At 38.1% G+C, this 19842-nt stretch overlaps 1 protein-coding gene across 2 annotated transcripts in view; it reads right to left on the minus strand.

Annotated features, from left to right (window-relative positions):
* Positions 1-19842, minus strand: part of LOC124634694 (insulin-like receptor) — a 49542-nt gene that overhangs the window by 6866 nt on the left and 22834 nt on the right. The window contains exons 3-19 of one of the 2 annotated variants that reach the window (XM_047170356.1): positions 8726-8900; positions 8403-8514; positions 7974-8105; positions 7047-7185; positions 6298-6482; positions 5876-6031; positions 5459-5615; positions 4877-5030; positions 3892-4109; positions 3516-3690; positions 3049-3287; positions 2741-2917; positions 2363-2556; positions 1930-2071; positions 1333-1527; positions 667-821; positions 197-367 (exon numbers count right to left, since the gene is read on the minus strand). In XM_047170356.1, coding sequence (XP_047026312.1) covers positions 197-367; positions 667-821; positions 1333-1527; positions 1930-2071; positions 2363-2556; positions 2741-2917; positions 3049-3287; positions 3516-3690; positions 3892-4109; positions 4877-5030; positions 5459-5615; positions 5876-6031; positions 6298-6482; positions 7047-7185; positions 7974-8105; positions 8403-8514; positions 8726-8900 — 2876 coding nt within the window. Of the gene's footprint in view, positions 1-196; positions 368-666; positions 822-1332; positions 1528-1929; positions 2072-2362; positions 2557-2740; positions 2918-3048; positions 3288-3515; positions 3691-3891; positions 4110-4876; positions 5031-5458; positions 5616-5875; positions 6032-6297; positions 6483-7046; positions 7186-7973; positions 8106-8402; positions 8515-8725; positions 8901-19842 lie in introns of those variants that run through there. The other variant, XM_047170361.1, reaches the window with a different exon arrangement.

Here is a 19842-nt window from a genome sequence, read left to right on the forward strand (position 1 = left end):
TTACTGTCTTCATTTACCCAAGACAAGGTTACCATTGGGCAAGCGTAGTGATTAACGCTCAAGGCCTGTGCCCTGCAGTGGGACGATAAAAAGGCTATGATGAAGATGAAGATTATCACGTTATTACATCTTTTGTAGTCTAGTTCATATAATCAAAATCGTAATTATCTTCGAAGTCAATAATGAAAGAATATACCGGTATGAAAATAGGCGGGAATACGACGGAGACGTTGCCGGCGCCGGCCATGGTGATCGGCGTGACTTCCACGCTGTAGTTGCCAGGTGACAAGTTGCGTAGCGTGTAGCTGTGACCGTTGTTCTCATAGTCGTCTGCCGTTACGCAGCTTTGAAGACCCACATCCTGGCCCTAGGGAATAATTACTTATTAGTAGAAAGGTTTTTAGCTTAATGGTGGAAATGCCTGTTATAAAGAAAGTCCTTTCATGAGGCTTCTTGCTATGATGTATATAAGTCAGGCAGAAGACTAACTCTAGTCATCTTAACTCCTACGGAAGAGCATTTGCACACCAGCCATGTGCAGGTGCCTTATTACACACTCGATGCCGATATCAATATAAAAACATCGGAATTTATGTCGTAATAATACGGAATACGTTTGAATTTCGTTTGGCAAAAAATGCTTTAGTGGAAAGTTTATATATGTACCGCCAAGTTATCTTCGACGCGTGAGTAATGTACGGAGTAGGCCACTACGAAACCGTTGGGGTTCTGCGGCGGTTTCCACGTGACGTTCACTTCAGCCAATGATTTGTTCGACACGATCACTTCTGCTTGCAAGTTGGTCACTAAGTCCGCGTTCACTGTAACATTCATGAAGTTGTGTATTAAACTTTTTGTATCGCGCTTTATAATGTGATGCATTTTATCACTTAGTGTAAACTGTAAACTATTGGTAGAGTATCCCTTATCATTGTTTATGTTTTATGAAGGTGTTCATTGAGTTAAAGCAGCCTATGGCATCAATGAGCATTGACCGCAAAATTATTAACTGTAATATTTACTTGTTACTTGAAGTTGTTATGTCTTTCTTCAATAGATTTTCAACCTTATCACATTAGCGGAAGTTTAATGTTCGATTGGTACATTTTACAGATTGGGGTAGGTTGATCTGCTGATGTCTTAACCTTGATGACTCTTACAGTATCATCGTCATCATCATCATCATCAGCCTATCGCAGTCCACTGCTGGACATAGGCCTCTCCAAGTGCACGCCACTGAGATCGATCGACTCTTACAGTACAAACGTTGCAATTATCGAATATAAGAACTCTAGATCTAGTACCTAAATATGTTAGTTCTACGTTACTAACCTCGTTCCGTAGTGCGGAAGGTGTTAAAAGCGCGTTTAGAGCACCAGGTCTTGACATACGCCTGCTCGGTCTCATTCTCGTGCTTGGCGCGGCAGGCCCAGATGTTGACGGTATACCAAGAGAAGTGACGCATGTTTGTCACCTTCAGAGAATTCACTTTGCCTCCCAGTTCGAAGTAGAACGACTTTACGTAACCTGCGAACAAATGTGGGATGATTAATTGATGGGTGAATGCTGTGGGGAAGTCATGGGAACAACAGGTGTAACATGATATTGATATTGGAGAACGTTAAATTGAATTATTATTGTACATTTATGTACATGTTATGATTCTGAATTACTTGAGGTTCTTTTTCACTGAGATTGTTTATGCCACTAAACTGTGAACCTACGAATTATATCTACAACACCATACAAAGTATGTATATCCTATCATATATCATTTATATATCATGTATATATATCATAACATATTATCCGTCTCCCAGCTCCATCATGTCTATCCGTGACAGACAAGCAAAGACGTGAAAGAACAGAGAGACTTAATGCGTTCATGAAATGTTAGGAACAGGTGTACAAGTTCTAATGTAGACTTACCTTCAGAATCAGTAGTGTTAGTGTAGTTCAGTCCAACTTTAGGCTCGAAGTTCGGAGTCAGTATAACGAGCATGCTGTTCAGGCTGTCGTCGACCGATCGCTTGACCCTCTTCGGGTTCTTCCTGTCATTCCTTCTGTACACCTGCAATAAATTGGAGTTTAATAATCTGCAAATAAAGTTCGATTTTGAGTGTTTTTTTTTTCAGTACAAAGGCACTAGGCACCCTTAAGAAGTGTTTTTTTAATTTATTAATTCAATAAATAATAGAGAGAATAATGATATAACGGCAACGTCCTGCTGTCGATCAAGACGGTTGTCAGGAAATCAGCCAGTGCTTGACATATTACAGTGCACAAGCATTTGAGCAGATACAATAATAACTTTATTTACGTACAAAAGATTTTGAACTTTAAATTCAAGCTAACAAGGTACCTTATTCTGCAGTTCATTCTCAAAGTTGATGGTCTCCATGCGTTCCTCCTCAGCTCGGGTGCTGAACCTCGAGGTAGGTTTGTCCTCCTCCTTGCAGGCACACGAGCCGTTTGTGACTTCACCGGTCGTTTCCTTCGCAGAAGCCTCGGGAGATTCCTCTGTTCTTGCTGTGATCATGTTCGGTAGAGCACCCGCTAAAAGAAATATAAGTTTATTAGATTGCTTAAATGGTTACAACTAGCTTTCGACGTTGTCCCGTGGGAGTTAGGTACTTCTAGCACCCGCAAAGAAGCCTAACTTGATAAATGAGCTAATAATTCAAGCAAACAGAAAAAAAACCCTTCAGCTTTCTAACACAATGGATAGTGGATAACTTACGATTGACACAGTAGTTGGTGTTCCCCGCCAATATCTTGGGTACATTATAGCTATTTGCGTGTATCTCGACATGGTACAAGATAATGGTACCGTTGGCCATAGTCGGCGGCCCCCATCGCACGAACACCGAGTGAGGCGTTAGGGGCTCCACTGACAATCCAACTGGAGGACTCGGATCTATAAAAGAAGAATGAATAGATAAAGTTACGAGAATACTCAACATGATTCGGATAAATTGAATATTAATTGTATTATAAATTATTTTGACCGGTATTATTTTATTGAATTCTTATTATTTTTAAACTTACTTCCTGGCAAAGTTGTGAAGTAAATGATAGAGCTCTGTGCACCCTTTTTCTCTTGCAATGTAGTGTATGTTTTCACATACGCCGCATATCGAGTGTATGGGGTCAATTGTGAAAGCGGGTAGAAGGATGGCTGCATATTCAAACAAGGATTGTTTAGAATATTAGTGTTTTCATTTCCGGTCGTAACCTCTTTTGTGCCATTGCGCGCTTCGTCTATGGTTATATCGAGCACATTCCATCTGAAAAACAATATGAAATTAGCTGTTTTAGAAAAATAAAATAAACAATTTAGAATAACGATAAACCTCAATGATTTATCAATAATGTTTCACTATTTCTTCTTCCTAGCAAAAACACAACAAAACAAGGTTTGGAAGAACGGGTTTTTTGAAGACATCTCGTGCAATTTTAACGTTCAAAAAGTGCTGTTTTTCAGCCTACTTTGAATAAATTTTCATTTTACTTACATATCGGAGCAGACATCCCTTTGCTCGTACAACGTAACATTATGTTCTGCCGCGATGTAATACACGGAATAGCCGAGCAACTTGCGTATGTCTTCAGGGCAATACATGTTCCAAGTGAGTACCACTGCTTTATCACAGATCTGACTGACTCTCAGGTGTAAGTTATCTGGCAAACCTGCGAGAACAAAAGAAGTCTTTATAACATTAAGAGTAAGGATCATAATCGTGTACACGATCCTACATGTCAAATGATGTGCTACGTAAACAGTCTCCGACCACAGCAATGAGGGAACGACGGAGACTTCATAAGACAAAGTTAAACAATAAGTACACAAAACACAGTAATTACTAGATCAATCACATTAAAACTACTCACAGGAGGCCTGATTTCCGTTGTTATCTTCAGAAACTTCAATTTCAGTGAAGTTAGACTTCGGATTTCTAGTCATGTCTTTAAGCGGCAGTATCTTGGCGTAGCACAGCTTTGGGTTCAAATGTATGAACAGCGAGCCCCCTGAGATCTCAATGGGCCCGTGAGTAGACCAGTCCCATAGCAACTCGAGGTTTGGGTTGTTGAATATATGCAACACTTGACTGAAACGTTACCAGGTATACGTAAATCATAATATAATTAACATCGTTACTTAATTTTACGGGAAAGTTACAGAATCCACCGAAAAGAGACACGTTAACATAGCTTGGGCAATGGACTCGGGACTCGGATTTTGCAAACGTATGTATTATGAAGAAAACAGTAACAAATACGTATGCGTTCATTCACATCGCAGCCAGTCCCAATTTGTTTACCGTTATAATGCCTATAGCATTTTACTAACGCGTGTTTTAAATCGATCGTAAAACTACACTTTGAAGTGCATTTTAAATTGTTTTAAAAATATTAGATCAACAGCGACACGCAGAATAGACAAAACTGTTTTAAAGAAACCATACCAATGAGATAATATGGTCCCTATCTCTTGGCGTTGAAGAAGCGTCAACGCACGTAATATCCAATGGGATAAGGGCCTATATTTCACGAACCTGCATCTTATACATGGAGGTTAACAAGTCGGGAAAGATAGCTTATTTTTCAAGGTTTATAAATATATTTATATATAAATAATAAAGCTAACATACCAATCTACTGAACTAACTATTGTTATAAACTAGTATTGAACAGAATCTTCAGCCCCCTGCCGCTTGCTGCGTCGTTTTCTCTATGCCGACGGTCGAGACTTGTCTGTGGGTAACATCTTGGCTCTTACGATGTACCTCCATTACTTTTCACACTCACTTAATAATCTAATTAACTTAGTACAATAGCAACTAAAATAAAAAATACATATGTATATTAAACTCACTTATTTTTGGCGCCCTTTTCAAAAGCTCCGGTAATTTTCCTTAGATTCTTCAAGAACATCAGTGAGACGAGAGGGTATGCACGAATTACTTGAAGTGAGCCAGTGATCTCCCGTATCTCACGTAACGACTCTTCTAACACCGACAACGTCTTGCCTGTTATTAAAGAACAATTAAGTAAATAAAAAATCTATATAAGAAATATCAGGGAAGGTTACTAATTTCTTAAGATAAAAGCATATTCCTGCAGTATAAAGCTTAACAATCAGTTTAGTCATCAGTGAAACTAAAGTTTTCACTGACCAAAGTCAGTTTGTAAATAACTGAACGACACGCAAACAAAATTAGATTTGGGAATTTTGTTGCGTCGATTCAAGTATTAACGTAAGAGCGATTTCTGAATAGACTATGCACTATCTATCTAAACATCTAATATATCTAGAACAGAGTTGTGTGTTTAAACTGACCATATAAGCGCTTATAAAACGATTCATTGAAATCGCTCTTAGACTAAAATTTTGCCAGCTTCGAAAATAAAAAGGATGAGGAGAAGTAAGGACTTGACCATAAGACATGAGGCTCACCACCAGAGGCGCGGACTGCGATCTCCAGCTTGCCCTTGATATGCGTGCAGCCACGGAACTGCTCAGCAGCAGCCATGGAGTCGATCTTACCGCCCTGGCACTCCTTCATGCAACCACCGTCGGGGCATTTGCTACATGTCAAGTTGTTCTCACCCACCTGTAAATAAAAAAAAAATAATCACATAAATACTTACGTATTGTCTTTTTTGATGGCCGATGCTAATCGTACCAAATTCTGCTAGTTATTTAGCGAGCCAGTCACACTCACAGTTAAGATTTTCTTGAAAATAAGTTAGTTGTATTTGGAAAATATTTACATCATTACCATCTACATTATTTGTTTATGTAAAGAATTGAAAATAATTGCAAATGCAGTCAAATGAATCTTTGATATTTCTGTAATCTTCTGTAACTCACCATTTCCTCATTGTACCCAATGGGACAAACAAAAACGCATCGATTTCCATGGATCTTGTACTTCCTTATCTTAGGCGAGCTGCGTTGGACACCGTCGTCCATAGGCGGCGCTGGCGCATTGCGACACTCAAGTTCTGTCACGCAGCGCCAGAACAACTGCACAGAAACACTTAAACTTTACTAATTGTCAAAGTACCAAGTCGAAGCCAGAACACACCTACACAATGTTGATGAAAAGCCCGGGAGAAAAAGAACGAGCTGAAAAGACATCGACAATGTACGGATTGCAGGCCGATAATACAGGAACGTGTCCAGATCATGATCGCGAGAACGAAAAGGATGACAAATAAATGAATAAATAACATTAATTTCATCTAATAGAATCTGAATAATATAAAATCTATCTAAATAAATAAACTCACTTGATACGTCCCAACAGGGCAGCTATCCACGCATTTACGTTCCGGGCCATTACCGAAGGAGAAATTGCGGCAGACATGGCAGTCTTCTGGCCTAGGCCCGCTGCAGCCGCCGAGACACGCGTTATGGCAGCAAGTACGGGCCGCATCGTCTAAACATCCGCGGTCGCCGCACGCAGGTGGACAAACTAGACAGAAGACATTCTTAATAAAGTACTAAATATTAACATTCATGTTTCTTCGTATTCACCCCGGGAATCGAACCCGAGACCTCGTGGGCAGCAGTCGCGCTTTGCGACTACTAGACCAACTAGTAATAAGATCAGAAAATGTAGTGACTGAATAGTACACACAACGTTCAGCTATTCAAACTATGACTCTATTGTAATAATGTTATATTGTAAACATGTCTCCATAGTTCGTTTGTCAAAATATTTGTTACATGTTATCTTTATTCAGTTTATTCACGGACAGATAATGTAGTACCTACATCCTTAGTACTAAGTTCCATCAACTATGAATATGCAAGCAAAAACATCGCCAAGGAATGTACAATAAGCCGTACTATAATAACGAAGCGTGTCATATCAATGCATCATTCACATTACTATATACTCAATGACCCATGTTCCCCGCGTCTTCAGTCCGTTGCTCCCGTTGTTTACGACACGTCCATCAATTACTTTCATTATAATACAGTTTACATAAAGTCCGTTAATAAAATTAATATTTGATGATATGTGAATACTTACTCTTCTGGCAGTGTTTGTCATCCCAACACAACAACCGATCATTTTCGTCAGAGGGGCACTGTAAATGCGACTGGCGATGGTCCTCTACTCGACTCTGAGCATTCGGGCACAGCCCACACAGTCGTGTGTCGTAGTTCATCTACAAATCAACAATACATTAGATCAATATTAATGTTAATTGGGAATGACGAGGTCACCTACATTATTTTAAGAGTAACTCGTTTCAACACTATGTTCACGATCCATTAAATATCACAATACTAGAAATGATATCATCTTTATGGAACATTCCAAAAGGATTTGATGTTCTATTTCACTGTGGGCACTGCGGTTAGAAAAAGCTAATAGTAGGAATTTCCATAACTTATCAAGTTGATATTTCACGATTTGACCAGTCTACCAATACAGCACCTTAATTAGTAGTATCGTGTAGCGTAGATGTATTCGTTAGGAGGGTTTAAATGAATCAAATTGTTAATTAATGTTGTGTGTAGAGGTATATGTATCGTGGCCCGTGGATAAACACGAGTCGTGGCGGAACTAATAACAAGTAAGTCCCACGGTCCATGACCAGAACAAGTTTGATGAAGAACAATAATAATATGAGGGCCCAACTCCGTAGTTAGTGGACACATGTCTGGAAGGCGGAAATGCCGAAATACATGTCTATAGGGTTCCTTAAGTTATTTTGTGAATGTGATTTTTTTTTTCTCCTTAACCACAGTTTAAATTGTCCTGATAGTGGATAAGAAAGAATATGCAATCCATTTTTTTATCTTTGCCCTTTTATTATGTATCCCGCAGAATGCATAACAAATAGAAACTTTCAAAGGAGATGATTTATTTAGATCATTTGCAATCAGCAGAGTCCGTAAAAGCGCGAAGCATCGCAGTGAGACTTTTGAATTCTTATGTGATTGAACTTACCCTAATAACGTTTTCGGCGTCAGGCGGAGTGATCCGAGACCAGTCAATAGTGTTAGTATAACAAAGCCTGTCGTTCTGTTGTATTCGCACGCCGCCATTCTCAATCTTCGCTAGAGAACGAAGACCCAAGGACTGTGGATTGAGTAACAAACGTTTAGTATTAGGTCATTAAAGGACTTATGGGGGAGAGCTTTCGAAATCGAGTAAAATCTATGAAATCTAAGTCTATTTGAGAATTGAAACTCATTCTTTAACTTATTTCTCTAAGTTGCTTATGATGTAAAGCTTCACTTCCGTGACAGGATCCTGACAAAAGGTCTCATTAAAATTTTTGCCCTTTGCAATTTATTTTTTGGGCTCTTGACAGTCAGTCGTCTATGTCGGAAAGGAAACTTAAGGGATATAATATCAGTAATAATATCAACTTACTTCTAGATTCTCATTATCGAATATAACGAGTGCATAATCCTTGTGGAGCTGCATTCCTCTTATCACTGTGAGGTTGGGAAAAAGGTCGCCGAGATTCTGCACGCCCTTCGTCCTACAAAACAATATAACCTGTTAATGCACATATCTTTACACACTAACGTAATTCTGCAGACAATTTTATTTTGCCTATGGTAAGAAAAAGTCGTAACGGCGATGAAACGTGCCTCTTATACAACTTTGCCATTTTCGACCACACCTAAGAGTGGGGAAAATACATGCGTTGGGGCATTTTAGCACTATTTTTATTAGTTAATCGGTGTCACCTGTATATCATAATATAATCGGTGACCTCTCTCAGTTCCGGGAAGGTCAGGTTGGCGAAGAACTTGGGTGTGGCGCGCTCCATCAACACTATGTTGAGCTGTCCTTCGATCACTCGGCAGCCAGTCAGGTTGTTCAATTGCTTCGGGTTGTTTCTTATGTCCATTGATGTGCATACTGGAACAATAAAACGTCTCTCGTTAGTGATTTTGTCAAATCCACATAAACATTCTTCTAGCTGGTCAAATTGTTATTTTTCTCCTATTTGAAGTGAATTAAATTGAAATCGAACTCTGGTATTTAGATTGGTTTAATTCTATGAAGTAGTTCTCGCAGTTAATTGTATTCAGCTCACTTAATATACTACGACAGTTAAGTCGAACAATAAGTTATAGCTGCTTCCGTAAACAATTCAATTATTGGCGCAAATTACCTCCCACGAGCTAGCTTATTTCATATTAACGAACACCAGGGAGGAATTATACACTTACATCAGCCTATTTGTTACCGTTTTGTTATTTTCTGCGAAAAGTATATTTGGCTAAAGCTAAATATGGTTGAGTGCCTAGTGCGGAAGCTAACGGTACTGTGAAATTATTAAGGGTAAATATTTTCAGCGCTGGTTCAGGGGGTTTTCATGCAATTATTGTGCTTTTGCACTAAATAAAAGGGTCAAAGCTCTCATTAAGAGACGACGTTCACAGTTTCATCATACTTGCATCTAACTAAAGTTATTGTTTAGGACTACTGCACTAGACTAGACGTTTGCGTCATAATAAGATGATAACAACATAATATTTAGACTATTGATATTAATTATTGTAGATATTTTAGTAAATATTTGTTTATATTAGTACAAATTGTGTCACTTGAGTGCAACATGACTAATTAAGTAGGTACCCAATCAATATCATCAAACGGATCACATACTGGTTAGTTAGTGTATAATGCCAAACAAGCGTGTTTAGCTATTTGTCGACTTCAAAACATTACTCTTATTGCTCTTTACTTTTTAGGTCAATGTATGTTGTCTGACAAACCCTAATTATTTCGAACTTTTCGTGTTTCAATATCTGTTATATATATTTTATGTAGAAGGAAATGTCAAGATATTAAACAACAAGAAGATTAATCAAGATTGACGAGACTGATCAACATCAGCTCAGCCAACAACATTACTAGCTCCTTCAAATAAATCAAGACGAAAAGTTTTGTTTTACTTACTCCAATGTAATGTGGCAAGCAAACACATCACCTGGATAAGGTGCATCCAGATTACCTAATATCCCATAATACAATGTATCCAATACATTTCAATACAGATATATGTAATAGGATAACGAAACGAGGTATTGTAAACATTAACAATATCACTAAGGCAAATCTATTGCGTAGTTTCATCCGAGCTCTTATTTTGCTTAGCCAGTTCTACGCAGCATTTTTTCGGGCTACTCTTCCCAGGGCAACGGAGTTAAGGTCAGAGGCCGATTGCGCATGTGCACAAAATGCGCGGGAGGGAAGCCAAGATGGCAGACTGTAAACAATACGCTTGGGTCGGTCGAGTCGCCATGAGTTCATGATAATAGTATGAGAAAGGTAGGTATATGCAAGGAATACGACGCAGGGCTCCCGACCACATAATTGAAACGGACTTCATAATGTTTTAAATGTGATTCTAATAAAATCTGCATATTTGGAAATGTTGAGGCACCTATAAATATCAATCTATTTGATTGGCTGGCAATGGCAACACAATCGATAAATATTTACAACTCATTCTGCTACCACGAATCATAAAGTTGCTTAGAAAGCATTGAAATGGCTTAATGGAGGGAGGTGGTCTGAAGATCGGAGAACACGATGGTATCGTGGTGTGCGTGATGCAGTAGGGTGGCGGTGCCGATGGTGGGCGGGTGGCTCCACATAGCTAGCCTGAAACACGTCAGTCGACACGGCCCAATGCAAATGAACTCGCCGCATAATACCGTCTCACGTCCCGCAAACCTCGGTCACCCAGCTCAAAGGGTATTTATAGAGTCAAGAATGTTATTGTTAAACTTCATAGATTAGTGATGCACCCTAGTAATATTTCATTCATTATATTTAAGAGTTTTGGTTCTGATTGATTACATTCCGATTCCTAGGGTACAGACAGCTAGCTTACAACATCGATGAAATAAAATGGATCAGAGCTTTAACTCTATCAATGGCAGTAAGTACACACTGATTGTTATTGATTACTTACTAAGGCAGTAAGTAGTACCATTCCTATTCTGTGAATGGTTTATCTTTTATCAAAGGTTTTCTTCGATAAATTCTTTAAAAGCGATTATCCAAAATTGCAACTTTACAATATTATCATAAACATCGATATCGATAAGCACGGAAACACTATTGCAAAAGATGCACTGCAGTACTGACTGGGAAATATAATGAGCGCGGCGTACTTCGTCTCTCCCCTCACACTCCCCGCGCTTACTACGCCTCTACTACAGCCTCCGCTCCCCTCCCCCCCATCCCCGGCCCTCCACAGTGACGCCGTACTTTAACAAATTAACAGTTGTAAACTGTCCTTATCTGGAATATTAAGCCCTAAAACAAAGGAATAAAGTTTCAAACACATCGCATCGGGTGCGATAAATGCCATTTAGAACTTCAACATACTCGAGTGGCTTTTTACGTTTTACGATAATTTTATAAAATTACAGTCATTGAGCTGAGCTTCGATTTACGGATAAACAAGTTGAGTCACGTGTTGAATATCAACGTAGTACATAAATTGTCAATACCTGGGAAGCAAAAGGCGTAGTGTAATGAAATGCAATGATGCATATCACGTCAGTGCATTCTTTACAATAGTACACTGACAAGTTTATAAACACGTCAACAAATTCGCATTGGGTAATTTCATTGTAGTTAAATAGTCACAGTCACAAGAATGTATCTACTATGTACGAGTTTAACATTAATGTATTTTTTTTATCTTTATTTTAAAAGACTTGAACACAGTTCAAACCAGTCTCATCGGAAACTAATCTATAATAGTGGTTGCAAAACATTTCTGCTAACAGCAGCCAATTTCCTGTTTATGACCTTGTGCGGTTATTACACTAAAGGTTGCCGATTCTTTCTCCATCTGTGAAAGCGGATATTGAATTGATTTCATCGAAGTAGATGGTCAAACTAACAACCAAAGAAGGAAATAACACTGACATTGGTACTTTATTATGAGAACAGTTTTCCTGTTAGTTTCTTTTTTCTTTGGTTATGCATTTTTCGATTAGATGTGATTTACGATCTAGCTAGCTAGAGAATCTAGACGATTACTGTGCTCCTGTTAATTACCTGACTTCAATCCGGGAAGTTATGCAATTCAACAATATTCGACTTTTTTATGAGTTTGCAGATTTTGAAGAGGAGATATTTCGCTCAGGAATCCAGAGAAATCCTACAAAATTGAGGGCGCCTCTCAATAATGTTAACCGCGTTTTTTTCGCTTTTCTGAGTTTGCTTTCTTACATGAGTTATTTCATTTTTCCCATGAAATCTAAACAATCAGTAAACAGAATTTACATAAAATAAAACTAAAATATTATTATTTTGTCTCCTTTTCAGGCATCTAGGCTGTTAGTTGCGTATTGTTTTTGACTGTCAGCTGCAAGTTATTTATTAGTCTGTGCTGCATGCACTAATGTGACCCACGCCGAAAAGGCGGACAGTCGCAATCGTAGACGCAGCATCGGCGCGGGCGCAGCTCTATTTCCGACGCCGCGCGTCGTCGTGCTGAGCGCATGACTCACTGCACTTTCACTGCAAATAGTGCCGTCTACTAATAATCCTTACGATTAGATTTAGATGACTCCATCTATTTTTAGAAATACTTTCTAAATACACTCCATATCACGAAAAGGAACAAAACAAACTGATCTTGTTTGTCTACTCGTCGTCGGTCTAGTTCATCTAGATATTTTTTCATGCACTTCGCGCTTTGATGAACACGAATCGTTTAATTAATACGGCGTGTAATTTACGATCCACTTACATATCTTTGTGAAAATTTCAGAAATTGCTTTATTAGAAAGAATGAAAATGCTTGTGAAAAATAAGCTACGTAAACATTGTTTAATTATAAAGGCTTTGTTAGCTGTGTAAGTAATTGTAAGCAGAAAATATGGATATCCGCTTGGGTGTCGTGAGCCGTGGCCACGCGTCTCTGGCCGTTGATTTATGTTTCCGGTCTCTGAATGAAGATATCAATGTTCGATCCGCAGACCGCGACCGCGTGGGGCGCAACAGCCTATTATAGTAGTAGACGTTCATTCAGACCGGATCAAAGGAATTTGCTAAGCTAACGAACTCCTTGCAGGATTCCTGTGATCCTTGCCTCGTATCCCAAGCAGATTTTTTTCAAGTATACGATACGTGGAACAAACATACCAAATACATTATTATGTATCGAGAATCAACACCTGAAAAAACTTTAATTTTATTAGCTAACCTACCTACATCACTCAATTTAATAAGTAACGCTTTAAGAGCAGAAAATTCAATAAAGATTTCTGGAGACCAAAACTAATTCCATGACTTTGAGTTCAGGTAGCTTCGTTCCACTACAAATCACTATTTATTACAGATGTAGGCAGAAGCAATACCTATTTCACAACAGTTTATCTCTAGTAACTTCACATAGTTCCCATCAGAGATCCTAACCGAAACGAAATCAAGTAATGTCCTCGATACATTCGCTCGTTAACTGTAGATCAATCGCTTGTTTACCGCATGAACAACATTTCAACACACAGCCTCGAAGTAACTACATTGAGTAACCCTAATATTCCTAACATGACATGGCATCAGAGAGTCAAACTTGTCAAACTTACTAACCTAGAGCAAAGTTTTAAAACCTTGGATTTTGAAGAATAGAAGGCTTTGGTTTTTATCGTACTTATGAATAAATGCAAACAAGGACCTGCAAAAACATCATTCAAGGGCCATGACTAACGATATGTTAACAAACCTTAGGGAATGTCTTAGTAGTGCGACGTGGAATATTCCGATATTGCAAACAGTAGCCGTCTCAAGTGTACCAGCTCCGTCAATATCAATACTTATTATATTGCCCAGTAGGAGAGCTACGCCTTGTTATTATAAATTGATTGAACTTAACAACAAATACTTTATTTTTATGGTCAATCATAAATGTTCCATATTGAATACATTATTAGTTACAGTGTGTATAAACAAGAAGCAATCTGATGCAGTTATTAGTTTCCTGCTATATTGCTTATTAAATACATAGGTACCTAGTCAGAAATCTTTTCTATTGACAATATTCTTGTACCATTCAAATACATATTTTTTTCATTCCATATATCCATCCATTCAAATATATATTTTTTTAAACACTCGATCAGAAGACACGTATAATGTACATAAGTTATTATTTCATTCAGGTTTGATTGCCTAGTTTGAAGCAGGTATAATAACAACAACAGGAGTGGACTTCCTGAAGACAACCTTAAAGTAATAAATAAACAAGGTAACGACTAACGGAAATAGGTAGTGTAACTACGTAATGGTAATTTGATAATAAAGAAAGGACAAATACTGCGAAGGATTCAGGTCACGATCGTGAACCACGACTGCTACAGCGTAGAATTCCACGAAAGGGTATCATTTAAATCCTGTTAGTAAAAATAGCTTTATTTTTAGATTAAATAATATTGTTTGGATAACTTTTTGGGTGTTGGGAAAGGCCATTAAGGCTAAAGCTAATAACGTTACAGACAGTCAAATTAATTAAGAACCTCTTTCTTGTTTTCTAATGGATAACAAAAAGTAACCGTTTTCTTCTGATATATTTTAGGACTCGCTATCCAAAGAATGTACAGCCAAAAGTATGACGACCTTAATTTGTTTGAATTATGTCAAGTCTAAGAACAGAACTTGAAAAAACAACATCACGCTGAACCCTGAATTTAACTGCATTACATTTCTTATTGCTATTTGGAATATGTATCGATTTTTTCACATTTCCGAGCTATGTTAGGAATCATATTACATTTTTAAGCATACATATCCCTTGACATACACTTCTAGAAAGATATGATGACGACGATTTCTTCATGTTCATAAATTCTTGTCTAAGGCAGTTAAACAGCCTATCGTTTAAGACATTGAAACACAAACGGCTAATATTTACGAATGAAAATTTAACCTTAACAAATAGATGTAACGAGTTACATATTATCATACATTCTGAAGGATAGGTCTACGTGAGTACGAAGAAGGTCTAACGACAAAAGTTTTTTCCCAGGATTGAAACCTAAATAATAAATCCTTTTAGCGAATCTACGACGGAAATGGAAAGCTTACTTTTAATATGCCTTGGCATATACACGAAATGTACTTTTATAAATAAGTACACGTCGTCGTTGTACAAAGTTGTGTAGGCTTTCGGTCGCTAGCATTTTATTCGGGGAATGTAATAAAAGTGGTGCGACGGCAGGGCCGACCTCACACGTGACGTGCCTTTGAACTCTCCAATGTTTTGCACATAGACACTATTTATTTACGCATACCGCGCGCCGCTGTAATGGCAGCCTAATCCAATCTTGTACCGCGCTGTGACAATACGGCGACATCCACACGCAATACATTTTTGTTTAACTTGTAATAGCTACTATAATGGAAATAAAACTTCATCCAGTTCTCCGTTGTATTTTGTCAGAATTCGTTTGATCTAGTAAGGTGAAGAATATCTGCGGAAGCGGAAGTTATGAGTTCATCATTTCAGTGACTTTTTAACTATGGTTTATTTCTAGGAATTGGAAATGTAGTGGCTGCACGTGGCCTATCTGTTATTAATATCACACAAACCATTCCCTTCTCCCCTGTCCATACGAATTCGCAAAATAAGCTTGGCGATGTGATTGCATACGATAAGCACGTACAGCAGGGGGTTGAAAAGGCAGTAACAGTCACTTCGCAGTATACAGCCTGAAGGTGCGTTCACACAACCTCATGCAATGGCGTGCGAAACATACTTATGGCACACATTACTACATACATACATGCATGAAGCGTATGCTGTAATAAAGAGCACATTAGCGGTAACCGTGCTGCCTACGTATGTCGCCGCATCGGACGTGGTGTAGACGCACCTTAATAAGTGGCGGTCTTTGAACGGCACATACAAGTCATTGATAGGAGGCGGATTCTGAGCATGTTTGTTCCAAGCATGACCAGTATGATCTCATTCGAAATGCATATTTTTTAAAAAACAACATCAAAGATGATTTTTTATTTCAACGTTTGCTTTCTGGTTTTTGAATGATGAATCGCGGAAGTACTGGTCTAATGCAAAACAAATCTGGTATTTAGATGATAGAATATAATTATCATCATATTGTGATCTAGAATTAGACATAGAAAAGATTATAACATATACAGGATATACAAGTCCATTGTCCTTGTATGTCAGAATTATTCACAACAAAATCAAGAATTCTGAATCCGTAATATTCAAAGTCGGTAGACTTGGCTCATTTGTCATCTGGCGCCTGTTGCATGCAAGTTATTATAAAAACATAGATCATGGTCACCATGGTCAGGTATGTATTACCCGTAGCTATTACCTCCATCCTTGTTATGCCCACGAAAATAATAAAAATATGTATGTGTCGGGTGCGTCAAACAAAACAGTTGTCGGTACACCCATGTGAGGCACGTTTATTTGCGCGCAGTGGCCTCGCGGGGAGGAGCTCCGGTTGTTTACGTCGCAGCCGCCGTCGGTTGGTGATGACTCATTAACGGTCGCTTGATCGAAGACCATGGCGAGTGCGTTCCAATCAAATTCTAGCAAAACATGATAAGTACCTACGTGTTATCGTACAATTACTGTAAGATTCAACGTGGAAAGGGCCGGGGCGTCAAGGTTGCGGTCATCAACCTGGAAATGACGCAAGTGATGATTTACGATGTTTTTTAGAGTAGATAACATTTTACATTGCAAACTTTTGTGTTTTCCCTTATAATAAATTGCCATTGGGTGTGCTCAAATGTTTTCACATCAACTACCTATTTGTTCCTTATTATAATATTTCTGGACCATTAATGCATAATTAAATTCTAGCAAAACAATCATGTACTAGTATTAGATTGTTATGGTTCTATCATAAATGATTTCTTTTCCACTTATAGCAAGAGCCTATTTGTCTGAATGAAAATTCAATCAAATGTCCCTTACTTCATTAAAAAATAACAATAGGAACACACATACTTCCCTCTTACACCACAACAACCCATACAGTAATATCACTACTGAATCTGTAAGGGTTTAGCTTTTGCACCAGTTGAATTAATTTTATTTGACTCAACAACACCCTGAATCAAGATATCTATCCCTTATTATAAGTGTTTTTTTAAACGATCGCTATTATAAGTCGCTATTATAAGTGTTAATTTAAGATTGCTTTGACTACATTTTCCAATTAACAATTTAATGAGCGGAAATTATATATAAGTTTGATTGAATTTATCACAAGATTAACATTAATGAATGCTAAAATCCGAACTGAAATCCTTTCTAAGAGCGAATTCAGAGTCACGGCCTCTACTCTCTACGAGTATGACAAATCAGCTAACGGCGATAAGTGACGTGACGGTTTAATCAACGGTTTTAATATTTTACGGTAAGATTACAATGCTTGCACATGTATGTATTTCTATGTACATACGCCTTACACGTGCTGAAATGCAAGTAGATACAATACCGTTGAAGACTGCAATTAATTTCCGTTATTCCACGTCTCGGGTTACAAAGGAAAATTAATAATGTACCCGTGCTTATAAAAATACCTGCTTCCAAAACTGTCCGCTTTAGTCTTGTACTTGAAGTTGGTAACTGTACGTGTTTACAAATATTAGTAATCATAGCTTCGTGATTTCTAGTAGGTTCTTTCTCAGAACGGTCACGCACAAACTTCAACCAAGTCTAACCAAAGGGTTGCCCGGGTAACTGGGTTGAGGAGGTCAGAAAGGGCAGTCGCTCCTTGTAAAGCGCTGGTACTCAGCTACATCCGGTTAGACTGGAAGCCGACCCCAACATAGTTTGCAAGAAGGAAAGCAAAAATTTCTGTTTCTATATCAATTTATATGCCTCCTGAAACACCTTTAATTGGTAAGTATAATTTATACCAATGCGTGGAAAGAGTAGAGCGCTAGTGAATAATAAAATTTCTGACTGTTCATCAAAGTTATCATAATCATCATAAAGTTTGTCATGTTGTTTGAAATTGAGACGCAGTTAACAAAACTGACGGCCCTGGGTTATTCACATTCACATTGCATAGAGTTCAGAATTAACGATAAATAGAGACGAGGAATTTTTACACCGACTTTCTCTTCCAAATGCCCTTGAATTTCGAACACGTTTCATTGATGCCTGTTCCATTGATGTCCATACAATGACTAACACGGATGTGTTTTATGCTATTTCAAGTCACTATTAATTTTACGCATTACTTTCGATGATTATAATGATGCAAACGTACCTCATTTATATCCTAGGTCCTTTACGGGTAGGAATGCTACTAAAATGTACATATTTGTTCGGCTGAGATGATATCTAACAGCGCTTTCACACAAGCGCATTATTTCCGTACGTACTAAAACCGAGGGTATGCATTCTGAGCATAAAAAAAGCTCTCGGGCGGTTCCAAGCACCCATACGATCCGCTCGGAAAAACCGAGGGGAAAATCCGCTAGTGTGAGAACGCTGCAATATGTCGCACCTTCGGGCACATCGGCTTGTAAACAAAACTATTTATTTCATGCCAGTATTTGTAATAAGTATGCAGTTAGGCCAGGAAATGCAATTAAATCATAGCTATGTAAAATACGACTATAAAAATATTTATGGCGAACAACCAGTTATTTTATAACTACCTAATGACTGTGCAGTACATATTATTGCGTTGTTTATTTACGTTCTGTTTTACTATACTATTACTATAAAAGATATAGATAAGTATTTAGAAGCCGCTCATCGAAATACTGACAAGCAAAAAACATTTGAACAATCTACCAATCTAACACTACATTTGAGATTGATCCAACGAGAACACTAGAACTGACATGCTCACGATTTTGAAGAATCTACTTTCTTAAATAATCTAAATTGAATGAACGGCGGTAAATGCCGTAGCTAGGTCGTCCATCGACTCGGATCGTGAAATGCGTTCGGAATGCACGCCGTTGCAGATTGCTAGCCGGGCCGCCTCTTACCCCGCACACTGTCCTCGCCACTTGCGCGAACCGTCAACCGGTTCTTGAACAAGTATTACGGCTTTACCATATCTAGTACCATTTAAATGACAACATACCATAGAACCTAAATATTCCAATCTAGACGAACAGTGGGTGAATGTGTCGCGGTGGCACCCTTGAATTCAAGTCTAAGTTATTGAAGTTATGATCTAAATGAATACTGTACGAAACTCATAACCCATAACGATCACTCATGAAAATCCTCACCTCTTTGTTTTTCATTCCAGTTGGCAAAATTTCATTAATTCTGAGAAAAAACTGGACAGCAATTCCATAAGAAATTTTGCAACACGCATCCTAGAAAGCTTTGGCACGCCTAATTACCCAAATGCAGTCTATCACGAAAAAAACATTCAATACAGATCCTGAAATAAAGAATTCAAACAAAAAAACCCTTCAGCTTGATATGATGACATGGCATAAAGGGAATAATTGAAAACATTATAATAGAATTCAAAACTAACGAGCCCTAAAAACGACACAATTTCATAAAGTTGTGTAAAACTACAGACGTTTCAGGCCCACTTTTCCATAAAACTCAAACAGATAAGGTTTGATACCACGATTAGGGAAAACACTGAGAGACAACAATGATGGCGACGCCACGATGACGAAGTTTATTTGCACGGTATGACGTCTAGTCTACCGGTCTACGCAATGTTCCCATTAATTCGTAGTTATAAACTTTTCAGTATATCCTAAAAGTAAACACCTACGCGCTACATTATTGTCACCAGATTTGGGCAAGCATTGATCATATTTTTCTCATATTGCTACTGACTGATAAGAT

This window comes from Helicoverpa zea, chromosome 1 (assembly GCF_022581195.2).
Source record: "Helicoverpa zea isolate HzStark_Cry1AcR chromosome 1, ilHelZeax1.1, whole genome shotgun sequence".
Taxonomy (NCBI): Eukaryota; Metazoa; Arthropoda; class Insecta; order Lepidoptera; family Noctuidae; genus Helicoverpa; species Helicoverpa zea.